At 51.0% G+C, this 14,195-nt stretch overlaps 1 protein-coding gene across 2 annotated transcripts in view; it reads left to right on the forward strand.

Annotated features, from left to right (window-relative positions):
- The window catches only part of FBLN5 (fibulin 5), a 69,245-nt gene that overhangs the window by 43,827 nt on the left and 11,223 nt on the right, over positions 1 to 14,195 (forward strand). For both annotated transcript variants that reach the window (XM_079127637.1, XM_079127636.1), the window contains exons 5-8: positions 3,957 to 4,079; positions 7,186 to 7,302; positions 9,736 to 9,855; positions 13,838 to 13,960. In XM_079127637.1, the coding sequence (XP_078983763.1) occupies positions 3,957 to 4,079; positions 7,186 to 7,302; positions 9,736 to 9,855; positions 13,838 to 13,960 (483 nt within the window). The remainder of the gene's footprint in view (positions 1 to 3,956; positions 4,080 to 7,185; positions 7,303 to 9,735; positions 9,856 to 13,837; positions 13,961 to 14,195) is intronic.

A 14,195-nucleotide genomic window follows, 5' to 3' on the forward strand; every position in this document is an offset into this window, starting at 1 on the left:
ATGAAGCCAGTCTAAGTATTTTCTCTTTAACGCTCAGGAATAAATGTTGAAATGTGATTTCATGTAGGTATGATATGTACCTTCAAATATAAAAAACAGTCGGTGTGCATATCCGTGTCACTGGTATTCAAACATATTAATGCCTATTAGTGGCAGTACATTAAGTCTGCTGTGCCTACCTATGGAGATTATTATGTCGTAACTGAGAGTTAACGTAAGATCACACTTGAAGTCGTTTTATATGGGTGCATGGTGTTTTCAGGAAAGCAGCCCACTCCCAAGGGCAAGGCATAAATGGCAATTAACTAATAGCACAATTCTCACTGGAGAACTTCAGATTCTAACTGGGGTTTGCCAATCAGCCCTGGCTTTGGCTGCAGGTTCTAAAACTTGCAGTGGCTTGAGGCTGTGGTCCCTTCTTGTGTTATCTCTTGAGTATGAATGGAAGGAAGATTCTGTTTGTTTTATTTTCCTCAGAATAGCTGGATAGGTGCATTGTGATGTCCCAAGGCCGGTTCTTCCATCTGGTGCCTCCATGACATTTAGACCAGACTTGAAGACAGGCAGTCCTTTATTCTTTTAGCACACCTGCCCAAAGGACAGCGCTTCAGTCACACCTCCTCAGCCCCCTTGGCCACGTGAAGTCTGCTGTCTTACTGGGGACATGAGGCCTAGCTAGTGGGATGAAATCGTAAATGAGTGTCCCTCAGCGTGGCCTGCTGTCCTGGGCCTAGGAACCCGCCTTTGCCTGTGGCCCCCTGGGAAGTCGTCAAGGAGATGATATGGACTGGTCTCTGTGATTTTCATGAGAGCAGTTGTTTGAGATTGAGAAGGCCACTCTGGGGACATCTGAGGGAGGGAGTGATAGTGCAGAGCACATTTCATGGGTCTTCCTCCTGGACAACAATGGGCTTTTCTATATTCTGGAAAATTCAATGAGTGCTTCCCTTGAGTTGCAAGGGTGCTGGTCACCTGAACAGCAAATAGACATTACCTCACCTGGGGAGAAAAATCTATGGGTACTGTGACAAATCCCCCATGTGTCCAGACAGTTGCTGGGGCCCAGAAGGACACCTGGTGAAGTCCCAGCAGGAGGAACTATGCTTGATGCCGGCTCTCCTGGATGGCCTGGAGATTTGGAAGGATACCCATGCAGCCCCTGTAGAGCATAAAGAATGAATGAGTGAATGAATGGATAGACGAGGGAATGCACCCAGCTTTCTTTTCTCTTGAGAGACTCTTGCTGTCACACAGGAAAGGAAATAACAGCCGCGGTTTGCGCGTGAGGATAATGACGCTTGCTCAGGTTGCCATAACTTGTACTTTTCCACTGATGCAGAAAAGGAGGCCCTGCCAAAGAATGTCCTTGGAGTGGTTCAATGTATTTTCCTTCTGTTATTTAAGTCAAATGTATTTAATGTAAGCAATTCAGCTGAGAGCTGGAATGCGTGTTGTGGCTTTCCGCCCCGTGTGGACACCCGCAGTGTGAACATGGCCGGTCTGAGCTCCGTCAGGTGTGTGAGCTGACAGTAGTTTGGGGTGGTGCATGCTGGCAGCGTGTAGACTGGAAAGACTGTGGGGGGCTTCGGTGATCTCGGTCGTTCATGGGTTCATTCATTCAATAGCTAACTGAATGCTTCCCAGGCGTGTTTTGGGAATATGAGTTCAAAAAATTCCAGGGACTTATTGAGTTCCCAAAATATATCAACAGTTCTGTATAAATGCGTAACGACAATTAAAATGTTGACTTTTTGTGTGCACATTGACAGAACTGAGGTGTAATGAATGGAGTGCTTTCCGTAGTTCAAGAAACAAGGAGCGTGTTTGCAGAAGTGAACCTTGGCGATTTTGTTTCTAGGCCTGAATGCTTTGCGTGTGTGCATGTGTGTGAGTGTGTGTGTGTACACACATGGGCCTTTCTGAGCCCAGTCTGTCCACTTACGTGTACTTGGTTTCTGTGGCTGTTGTGAGTGCCCTAAGTCCCACAAACACAGAGACTTGGGAGCTTCCCGTCGTCACTGCTGTTCTCCAACAGTTCCTAACCCGCCCTGGTCTCCTCAGCCTGCGTTCCCCTCCAGGCAGGAAAAAGAGCAGAAATTCCTCAGGCAGTGTAGTTCTCAGGGTACAATTGCCATCCATCACTCCCCGCTGGGAAAATGTAAATATGCACCAGCCGATAGTGGCATTATTTATTGTCATAGGCTTCCATATAGATTGGGGCAGGAGCGGCCCACCGCCAAGTATTATTCACCGGGTCCCCTGGGAGGCTTGGCTTGGTGGGCAGAGCCGGGCTGGAAGGGATGCGAAGGCTGGGCCAGAGTTCCCACAGTGGAACACTCACTGGGGCTCGGCCTCACGTCTGCACGAAGTCAGCGCATCGGGTGGCACAGGCCCTTGGAGGCTGTCCATGTTTGGAGGAGAGAAGGTTGGCTCCACCAGGGCACAGACTCGGTCACTGTGGCGTGGGGGCTTGATTGGTGCTGGATGTCGCATCACTCTGCTCTAAGGGACCGTCCCTTGCCTAGTCCGAGGTCTCCCCCAGTTGTGACCGGTGCAGAGCGCTGGGCTCCACAGGGCTCTGGCTCAAGAAGCTCACGCTTTTGGGTCCTGGACACCTCATTCCCACCACACGTATGTACAGAAGCCACACAGATGGTTGGGGTTCAAGTCGGCAACCCTGCAGTGTCAGCAGGCGGATGATTTGTGAGGTGGCCTGAAGAAAAGGCAGCAAAAGTTTGGTCCTCTCTGCTCTGCGTGCTCTGCCAGTCTCCTCTGAACCTGTGTGGTCCCTCTGTCTTCCCAGCACCAAGTGGACTTGGAGTCAGACAGGCAGAGAGGCCTGAGCTCAGCTCTTGGCTTGGAGCTTATTAGATCTCTTGGCTCAGTTTTCTCATCTGTAAAATGGGATCATGAGCCGCCCTCAAAGGTCTGTGGGAAACAATACAGTAACAAACAAGTGTTGGGCACAGCACACAGTCCATTGCAGCCTTTAATGTTCCTTCCAATGGTACATTTGGAGGAGGTGGAAGGAGCACAGAGGAGCAGACCCTGCTGCAGTAATGGAGGGCGACAGGGAGGTGCAGGCAGGTGTGGGCAGGTGAGCGCAGGACTGATGGTGTAGAAGAACAGTGGAGCTGGGCCAGCAGATGCAGGCCCTCTGTGGACTGCGGGGAGTGAGTCAGTATACAGATGTGAGGTGAAGTCTCCTCTTTAGGTCAAAGTGAGCACATGGCATCTGGAGCTCCCATCTTAGGATCCGGGGGTGCCCTCCACTCAGGTGCAGAGCAGGGAGAGAGGGAGTAAGGAAGATATTTTAGTTTAAACCAAGTTTTGAACTTGGACCGTGCACAGAGCCTGTACCAAACATCCCAGGCACCTGGGGAGAAATGAGCGCCTTCACTCCCGGTCAGCCCAGGAGCTCTGCGGGCAGCTGCAGGGCTCTGGGAAGGGGCAGGAGTCCAGCTGAAAGGCTTTCCTGGCCGAACAGGATTGAGGAACTGCACTAGCAGATTCTGTTGGCAGAAAACATTGACTGGACTTCTGTCTTGTCCACGGTGGTGACTCTCAGAGTCCTGTGCAGTAGGAGCACAGCAGGCCCCTGCTGCACATGATGGGTTCGCCGAATACAGGTGCCTTTCTACACCAGCACTGGTTGTGGTCGAAGTGGCATCCCTTCAGAGAGCTATGGCAGAGGATGGCAAAAGGGGCCGGAGGTTATGTCCTCCCTTCCTGGCCACTTCTCACCATCCACTCTGTGGACGAGCTCTGCCCCTTCACTCAGAGACCAGTGTCTCCTCGAGGTGTCTGTCCAGGGAGATGCATCCATGTCCTTGGGTGCAACCCTGCGGCATTATCTCCTGCCATCTGCCTCATCCAGCAAGCACCTGGTACCTCTGGGGGCACCAGGGCTCATAGAAAGGTATAGGTGACATGTGTGGAATGCTTCTGTGTTGCAGATGTGGACGAGTGTGCCACAGATTCCCACCAGTGCAACCCGACGCAGATCTGCATCAACACGGAGGGAGGCTACACCTGTTCCTGCACAGACGGCTACTGGCTGCTGGAGGGCCAGTGCTTAGGTAACGGCTGGCCGGGGCCCGCAGGGAAGCCGGGGTTGATGACCACCAAGGATCTGGTGGGATGTGGCGTGGTGGGAGTCCTGAGGGTCGTGGGCTTTTCCCTGCGCCAGAGGTGGAAGGCTTCTGAGTTGGTATACTTGCTTTCTTTTATTTGTGGTGCTGGGAATTGAACCCAGGGCCTGGGACATGCCAGACAAGTGCTCTAACACAGAGCTGTCCCCAGTCCTTGCCACTCTCAAAATCAGTTGTCACCATCACTCTCATGTCATTATTATAGGATTCTTTGTTTGTTTGTTTGTTTTTGTTTGAGGCAGGGTCCCGCTCTGTTACCCAGGCTGGTAAACTCTTGGGCTCCAGCCGTCCTCCCACCTCAGCCACTGAGTAGTGGGGATCACAGGTGTGCACCATCGTGCCCAGCTTCTTGTTATAGCTTCTTCTTATATTTTGATGCATTTTAAGGGCTCAAGTTGGACCTGACCAAGCCCTGCTTCCTGCCTTCAGGAAGTTTGTATCTAGGTCAGGAAGTGATAGAAGTGAGTTATCCTGTCCTAGTTAAAAATAATACCAAGCCAAGGGAATACTTTTCCTGAGTCACACCATCGTTCCAAGTCTTAGATGATCTGCAGATTCTGATCAGACATCACCTTCCAACACCCTGTCACCACTGCCCCGGCCATGCCCACCCCACCAGCTGTGGTGTCTTTTTACACTGAAGGATTTACTCATCCCTGATGGAGAATTTTGTCCCTTGTCATTGGCATCTGCTATGTGATCCTTCTGTTTATTTTTATTGGAGGGCGATTTTCCTTTCCTCTCCTCTAGATCTTCATTGAGCCAAGTGAATGAATCCATAGTAATCTCTAGCTGTCACTTCAATTTCTTCTTCTAGGGTGTGATTTCTATGTTGCATTTTCCTGAAAAAGTCCTGCCAGTTTAAATTCTCTAAGACATTATTCTGTTGCCTGAAAGTCAGTCCTGAAGGGGCTGAGAACGCATTCAAACAACATCATGGAAGCCAAGAGAAAAGTCAAAGGAAGTGCTGCTTTCCAAGTCTCTCTTGGTGGAGGCTGCGGTGGGGTCGGCTCTCACGACCGTCTGACGCATCCTGGAAGCCTGATAAGCCAGCCTGGACTGGCATGGCCCTCTTTCCAGGCCTGCACAGAAGAGCTGGTATAAGTGGGCATTGATCAATGACAGTCTCATGCATCTAAACCACCCTCTGTGCCAGTGGAAAATTTGATGCTACTGATCTGAACATAAGTAGATCAGTGAGAAGGAGTTATTTGTACAGGAACTTAATATGTAGAATTTCAGAGCTGGAAGGGATGTTAGTTATTATGTCATCCAACTTTTATAGAGCTGGAGACAGACTCAAAGAGGAGGAACATTTTGGACAAAGTTAAAGTGAGTTGGGTTTAATATCTAAGTCTCCTGCTTCACAAGCCAATTTTTTTTTTCCTTTCTATTTTTAATTCAGCACAAGGTGTGTTAGGAGAACCCAAGCTATGCGCCCCGCTATGGAGACCTTAGGGCTAGAAACTCCCCTGGTCTGAAAGGTGCCAGCAACTGGGACATTCCTCTCCCTGGGAGGGTTGTTCTCTTCCACAGAGCAGGAAGTTTGGGAGGGATGCTGGTGGAGGCCTGGGGCGAGGCCTGGAGCAGCCCTCTTGCTCTTGACGTCTGACGTGAGGACTTTCCTAGCTGTCTTGCAGGACTCATGCTTTCCTTTGACCAGACGCTTTTCTCTCCAAATGCAAGTTCCACAGCAGCCTGCTGCCCCTTCTGTGCACCTTTGGCTTGGCTTTGGCGGGGGCTGCTTTTCCTCTTAGTGCCCTTGGGGTCTCTGCTACCTCCCTGGGCCTTGGCAATAGGCCCAACTACCTTGGGAAGAGGTCAGGACCAGCATTGATACAAACCAATGGGCTTTCCTAGCAATTGCTGCTCGGCACTCAGGCTGTAGTGGGGTGGGCCAGGTTAGAAGTATCTGGGACTCAAGTGAAAAGAAATCCCAAGGCAGGGTCCAGACTCTGATAAGGGATGAAAATTAGGTAAGGCATTGAGAGGGGCTGGGGCGCTGGAGTCCTTCTTGGCAGGAGGTAGTAGAAACTGGGCACAGGGTCTAGGTTCTGAGCAGACTGCCAGAGCCCAGGGGTGGACACTGGTTTCAGAGGAACTGGGGTACCATAGAGGGAACGTGGTCAGTTTGGGGGGATGTGGGGATGAGATAAGAACCAGTCACCACTACAGTCAAACCAGCTGGTCCCAGCAGGAGTTGATATAGGTGAGGACATTGCCTCCTCCTGCAGGCTGGTGATTCCATCCAAGACACCCTGTCCTATGGCCATTGTCCCATCAACCCGGGATGTTGTGAAGTGCTTTCCCACTGACATCGGACTCCCCGTGGGTTGGTGCATGTTACCGGGGGTCATAGTGCCCAGCTCCGCTGAAAGGATCCATTCAGCACAGTGTGGCTGCTTTCCCTGGAAAGGTCAGCCATGGCTTGGAAGAGGTGTGTTTATTCAGAGTTTTTATGTCTGCCTGGTTCAAGGAGGACAGAGCCAAAGTGAACTCCAGCACCTTTGTGTTACTGGATTCATAGGTCCCGCTCTTGCACTACCCGGCTTGTTCTGGTCTGCACTGGCTCCTGTTCCTGACAGGTGGACCTGTTCATTGTTAATGGAGCTGGCAACATGTCCAGTGGAGCAATGCTGTGCATTCTTCTTACACATCAGGCTAACTTGTCTGGACAGTGGAAAGTTCATATGGAATCTTAGAGTTGAATCTTAATGGTGCATGAATCTTAGTTAAATCTTAGAGTTGGATAAGCCCCAATATTGCACTCAAAGCAGAACTTTTCTTCTGCAGCTTTCAGGGTTGACTCAGGTATTCGTGGGACTGGGATGATTTGGGGAGGTGGAAGATTGTAGGGAGATGGAGCCTTGTCATCCAGAGAGAATCCCCTCCTGACACTCAGTGGGGACGCTTAGCATCAGGCCCCCTTGCTTCCCTTCCTGGTCCCTCGCCAGGAGAGCTGGCAGTGATGCTATGCTGGGGATGGCCCCCGTGAGAAGAACCTGTCTCACCTCGCTTGCGTCTCTGTTTCTAGACATTGATGAATGTCGCTATGGTTACTGCCAGCAGCTCTGTGCGAATGTTCCTGGATCCTATTCTTGTACATGCAACCCAGGTTTTACCCTCAATGAGGATGGAAGATCTTGCCAAGGTATGTGACGTGCATGACAACTTGGACACAGCGTGAAACACTAGAAGCAGTCTTCTTCAGAGCCTGACAGTTTATGTCTGCGAAACACTGTTGTTAAAGTGTATTCCCGTCCCTTGTCACCCACCCCCTCCCCATTGCTTATAGAAACCTGAGACCTGAACAGAGGTTATGTGAAAGAGCTCACAAAGTTCTGGATATTGTGAAGGAAGTAACCACAATAGGAGCTCAGGCGGTCCTGGACTTGCTTTTCTTTCTGTGTCTGATAGCCAGAAGTGGCCTTGCAGGCTTTCTCACCGAATCAGGAAATTTCTCACCTGTCCTGTAGCCTGTGTTCAATTCCTGAGACCCAAAGAGGCTTGCTCAGGGACCTGACCCCTGATGAAGTACAAAATAGAGCCACTCGCATGCTGCAGGGCTTTTGCGAGTTAAGGAGGCCTGTTACTCTGCAAAGAGTTCAGGGGTGGGTGAGGGTGCTTTCTCCACTCCTGGGCATTCCCCAAATCAGAATGAAACAAAGGCACTTTCTGGTTCTCACACTTCAAATACTGATAAGTAAGAAAAGCAAGCTACACGTCTATGGTCTATCGCGATTTCCATCAGAAAGGCCTCCTCTGCTCAGGAAGTAAATGGAGGACTTAAGACCCAAGGAATTAGCGCAAGTTCTGCCCTGGCCCCCGGCTCCCTGCCCCAGCCCCCAACCGGGCCTCCAGGCCCTGGCAGCAGCATGGTCCAGGGCGGAGACTGCGCCAGAGACGCAGAATGAGGTCTTTGTCTGGAACAGGCCACCAGGCTTCACAGGGCCATTTCCTTGTCACACCATTCCAGGGAGCACTGGCTGGCAGGCTCTCGGCCAGCTAGTGGAGGATATTATGTCTCCATTAGTTTAATCGTATCTAAATCACTGGGTAAACAGGAAGGCATAAGAGTTCAAGGGTCTGGTCTTGGGCTCTGTGTAGGGCTCTCCTCCAAAGCTGGTTCTGCTAATTGTTCCACAAAGTCTCCGCTGCATTCCTCTCAAGGGAGGGGTCGCTGTCCTCTGACAGCGGAAGTGGTCATGAGGTTGGGAAGCTGGCGGAGCAGAGGTTCTTCCTGCCCCCATGAGCCTGGAGATGGCGCCTGGTTCCCTTGCTGCTGCCATAAGCTGCTTAGGGCAGATACCGGCTGCTGGTGCCAAGGCTGGGCCTGGAGGTGCCAGCCCCGGCTTTCCTTCAGAGCCTGGCCCAGTGCACCGAGCCAGGACCTTCTGAGGAGCAGTGCTGCACAGCAGAGCCCAAAGTCACATGTCTCCTTCAGCCCTCTCAGGGACGCGTTTGTGACACCTGGCAGAGCCGAATCCAGCGTTGTGATGAGGCAGCCGGCACAGCTCTCAGGCCTGGACGCAGGCACCAGGTGTTGCATCAGCGGGCCCACAGGCGGCTCGTGCTGTGTGTTCACAAGCGCTTTGTCCCCTCAAAGCATCATCATGACTGTTCATCTTCAGTGAACCCCAACAGTAGCTTTACTGAGGTGGCAGGCAGATGTAGGTGACTCTGTTTCACAGATGAGGAAGTTGAGGTTCAGAAAGACGAAGGCACTTGGCCCAAGTCAGGCAGCCAGGTGGTGGCAGAGTTGAGAGGAAAACCCAGGGCCCAGCCTTCCTGTCCAGCAGGGCAGAGCGGGGTGCTGTCTGCTCTCAGAAGATACAGAAGGGCAACTGGAAAGGCTGTTAGGGAAGGGCAGTGAGGGCCCCAGGGGTGGGCTCCTTCTGGGCCTGCTCAGAAGCAGCTGCTGGCCACGGAAGGAGGATTGAGCTCATTTGTCTCCATGTGGCCAGTGTCTGGCCAGTAGCTGGGGCTGCCAGCCCTTAAACACACCAGCACTGGCCTGTCTGACTCGCACCCAGTGGCTTAGCCGTATGGACATTTCCTGTCTGGTCTCATCCCACCCCGGGTGAAGAAACTCCAACCTCCCAATGGCACCAGGGGAGGCCAGGATCTCCCTGGACCCTCCTACACATCTGTTCACTTATTTATTTTTCCTTTGTGAACTCCAAGGACAGCAGGAAGCTGTCCTCCCCTTTAAGCAAAGCCCCTCAAATTCACCGTGAAGCCTTTACCTCGGAAAACACTCAGTCTCTGTTCAGAGTCTTAAGAGGTTTAACTGGACTTTTGAAGTGGATAGAACATCTCTCAGCTGGAAACTCGGCCAGTGGCAGATGCAGTGTGAGTGTGTACACATTTCCCCCTTTCCTGCCTGTGACCCCAGAAGAGGCATGCAGATGGTGAACCCTGGGGTCTGCCATTGTGGTCAGACACGTCTCTGAACGAGGTCCTTGGTGCCTGTGGCTCTGGTGTCCTGCCAATAGGAGATTTTGTTGCTGGCACATTTTTCCACTTGATTGGTGCCTGTGTTCTGCTGTACCAATGGTCAGTGATGTCCTTTGGCTTTCCGCAGATGTGAACGAGTGTGCAACTGAGAATCCCTGCGTGCAAACCTGCGTCAATACATATGGCTCTTTCATCTGCCGCTGTGACCCGGGATATGAACTCGAGGACGATGGTGTTCATTGCAGTGGTAATGGGCCTGACATTGAGCCTTCCACCTGTTCTAGGGGCCAGGTGGGGAGGGTGGAGGGGGAAAGGCTTCCTTCACAGGTGTTTCCTCTCATTTCCTGGACTCATTCAGTTGGGGACATTTCTACAGCCACACAAAACAGAGATGAGTCACTTCCTAAGAGGTGGGGGAGAGCCTCACCTTCTTTGTCATCTGACTCCTAACACAGAAGTCAGCAGACCTCCCGTCTAGGCATGAGGGGGTTTGGTGAGGGAGAGGAGCCCCCTAACTTGCCCATTTGGTCTGAGAGTAAACTGTCCTCACACAGCACTGACCTGAGTCCTAGGGCCAGCACAGATTTACAGAGGACATTGACCCAGGAATGATGGCATATCTCATCAGGGGGGGACTTTGAATGACCAAGCTCATGTATGTGAGTGCACATGCTTTGAGAACTTCTGAAAGCTCTGTGTATAATCAGTGTCCAGCTCTGAGGGTAGCACACAGTAGGCATGCAACAGTTGGTTCCCGAGCCTATGACAAACTGGAGTGCTGCATGAATGGAATCTTAGCCATCTGTTGTGAGATCCTAGGTGTGAGATCCTAGGTGTGGTAGCTTAACTGGTCTTTTATAAAGTCCTTTCAAGCCCGAGGAGCTATGATTCTTTGCTCATCTAGTTTGTTGACTCTACTATAATTTTCTCATTAACCTCCTCTTTTTCTCCCAGAAAGTTAAATTTTAATGTCCAGATAGTTAGAAAACTATTACTAGATTAACTCCTTAAGAATAGAGACTACATCTTGTATTTTCTCTTTAGCCTCTCTCACAGAACCATGCACCTCTCTCTCTCTTTCTCTCTCTCTTTCTCTCTCTCTCTCATACTGTCTCCCTGCCCCACCTGTTTTTTAAATGTTGACTTAAACTATTTCATCCACTTTCACCATCGTCAACAGTTGTGAATTAACAAAGTCCAGCTTAATAATGCTTCACTGTACTTTTCAAAATAAGTGGGCCATATACTGGGGTGTGAAATCTTTTTGTCCTGTGGTTCCTGATCCTGGGTTTTGTTGTAACAGGAACTGACCCAGGCTGTGAATGAGCCTTGTTTGATAACTTCAGCTAGGGCTGGAGTGTCCTAGGGACAGAGCCTCCCAAAACAAATGAGCACCTCTCCCCAGGGCCAGGAAAATCAGAGCCACTGCAGGCAGTTACAGAGAGCCTTAAACTGATTAAATATCAGTCCCAGAAACAGAAATAAAACACTCTCAGCCATGAAAGGCCACTCTCTTCCTACATTTCAATCCCCCCTGGCACTTTTTGGGAAATCAGCGCCAAGGAACTAAGAGGTGTGGAAAGTTGAGCAGTACGAGATGGGATTATTTGTTTCTCCAGAATTCCTTGCAAATCCACAGATATTTATTGACCATCTGCAACGGCAGTGTGGTGGAGGGACTCTGGAGCCAGACGGAGCTGAGGCCAAATTCTGCCTCTGTTGTTTACTGCTTTCTGTGGCCACAGCACTTCCTAAGCCTCAGTTTCCTCCTTTGTTAAAAAATCAACCAAGCACCCCACAGAGTCAGAATTAGGCAAATGGGTGCACTGAAGTGTCTTTATCTGTTAATTAAGCTTCCCTAAGTAAACGTCAGAGACTTTTGGTTTCTCAAGGAGTTCATTCAAATCCTTGCTGGTTTGGCCAAGAATTTTCAGTTGACTCACTTTACCCAAAATGGCCAATTCTTCTTCCAGGTTCACCATGATGCCGTCTTTCCCATAAGCCTTAGTGTAAGCTTTGACTGTTGTAAACTTCCTGTTTTTCTGTGCTTCTCCATGTCACTGGTCTCTGTTAGCCTCTCTGTGCTGGCATAGTTGCATGGCCTCTCCACGCAGCACCAGCTCCTTCCTATCCTTGTCCCCTTGTCTTCCCCGCCCCCCCCCCACCCCCGGGGAATTTTCTAAGCCATACTAATCCTGGAAACCATGGTAGGGTTTCCCGTGGAGGAGTGAAAATGGCCTAATGTGTACTCCCTGCCAGAAACTCGGCTGTATTCCAGCTTGTCAGTAGAGGGCGGAGCCACAGTTCCTCTTGAGGTCTGGGACTTGCACACCCAGAGATAAGTGAGTGGGGTTGGTCACGGCCCCTCCCACCCAGCGGGAGTCAAGGGTGGGGGTTACCCTCCCTGTCTGCACTGGAGCTAACCCTGCTTGGGGAATTATCACAACCTCAGGGCTCCCCAGATTCACTGACTGAAAGTCCTGAACATAACTGCTCGGGAGGACATGACGACATCATGTTTACCAGCTTAGGATCTGGAAGCTGGCTGGGTTGGAATTCCAGCTTTCCTATTAACTCATGATCTGTGAGCTTGGTCAAGTTACCTAACCTCTCTGCAAGCCTCAGTTTTTCTTCTGAGAAACATTGGCATGAATAACACCTCCTTTACAAGGTCAAGGTGGGGACTTCAAGGCCTGGGAAGCCCCTAAGCTGGAGCTTGGCACATACCTAGTGAATCTCAGGAATTGACAGGATTCACTACTACATCCAATAGAGGTGTGAAGGGCACCTACAAACATCACAGAACAAGGACACTCTGGGATGATGGACTGGGAACAGATCTGGGGCTGTCTTTGTAGGGCCCCCCCGGGGGCGGGGGCGGGGGCTGGCGGAAGCAGATGTAACTGGAGCTTGGAGCCCACTATAAGTTTTCAAGTCAGCATCCCAGAGCTGCTGGCTCATCACCCATCTCGGAAGAGGGCTGAGAGAGATGGGAGAGAGCTTTTCTTCTCCGATGCGAGAGGCATTAGGCGGAATTCCCTCACGGTGGAGCAGAGCAGAGGCCTTATTTGTGCCGACACCCCATCTGGGTGATCTGAGCCACCAGCGATCTGTGAGTTACAGAGTAATCCGAGGACATGTCACATGGGAAACTAGTGAAAGCAAGTTTTCGGGAAACAACAAATGCAAGAAAAACATGTTTTCTTTGGCGGGCTTGTTGAATGAGGCGCAAATGGGTGTCCAGCTGCCAAACTCTGTGTGTGATGAAGAGTTGGCTTCTCTGGAGGACCTGCTTCTGCATGGGCTGCTGGACCAGTGGCGATGTCACGTGGGCAGCATCCCTCCCCACGCCCCTCCTCTGCAGCCCAGGGTGGCCCAGTCCAGGCTGGTCCCAAGCAGGCTGGAGGCTGCTCTGTCCCTGTCCCTGGGAGCACCTGAGGCACACAGGCCACAGAAAATGTAGTCCTGCCCACCTTAGGCTCCCTAGGGTATTCTCTTTCAAGGGAGTTTTTTGTCTGTTGTTGCTGTTTGTTTTGAGACTGGCTCTTGCTATGCTGCCCAGGCTGACCTTTTACTCCTGGGCTCAAGAGATCCTCCAGTCCCAAGCTCCCCAGTAGCTGGGACTACAAGTGCCCATCACTATACCCAGCTTGATACATGAGGTTTTAATATCACTGTCACCCCTGGTTTTCTGGATATGTCCCTCTTAATTGTGATTTTAGGAATAATATTGTTCTTTCACTTGGAAGGGAGAGGGGAGTTGGAACTGCTAAGTATCCTGTCTGGTAGGCCAGGTCCAGTGAATGTTTTTGAAGTCCTGGGGAAGAGCTCTGGACCTGGAAAACCCCATCAGGCAAGCAAATCTCAGCCCCTTGAGCAAGGTGGAAATGGAGGTTCATATGGATACACCTGCAGGGCAAAAGTGACTCAGAAAACAGTGGATGGTGTGGCTGAGCCAGACCAGAACCTGTTGGAAGCTTGATGGAGATGGATTTCAGCTTGCTAATTGCTAATTTCTAGCAATCAGAGCTGTCTAATATCAGTGGACATTCTCAGTAGGTAGTGAGTTCCCCAGCACCAGAAGTATTCAAGAAGTGAATTGACAACAACTACACGACAATAAAGCTGTTGTGTCTACGGGTAGAGTGGGGGAGTTGAAGTAGATGACCATAAACTCCCATCCCTAGATACTGCCATAATAGACAGCAGGTGTAACTTGTCACCCCCAGATATGGACGAGTGCAGCTTTTCTGAGTTCCTCTGCCAACATGAGTGTGTGAACCAGCCGGGCACATACTTCTGCTCCTGCCCTCCAGGCTACATCCTGCTAGATGACAACCGAAGCTGCCAGGGTAAGACCATCCAGAGGGGCTTGACTGGGGCTGACTCAGGGGTCACCTGGACACCTTCACCTGGGGGTTCCTGTGCAGCTTCAGGAAGGTGGCAGGAGTGAGGGTGTGAGTAGGCGTTGGTGGATCCCAGAGTGGAACTCTGGGCGGAATCCTGGACTGGTGCCTCCTTCTCTCTGGGCCCTGTGACAGATCCTTTGACTAGGACATGGGCCCAACTCATGCTTCTGTAATGAAT

The sequence above is a fragment of the Sciurus vulgaris genome, assembly GCF_902686455.1.
Source record: "Sciurus vulgaris genome assembly, chromosome: 2".
In the NCBI taxonomy this organism is placed as follows: Eukaryota; Metazoa; Chordata; class Mammalia; order Rodentia; family Sciuridae; genus Sciurus; species Sciurus vulgaris.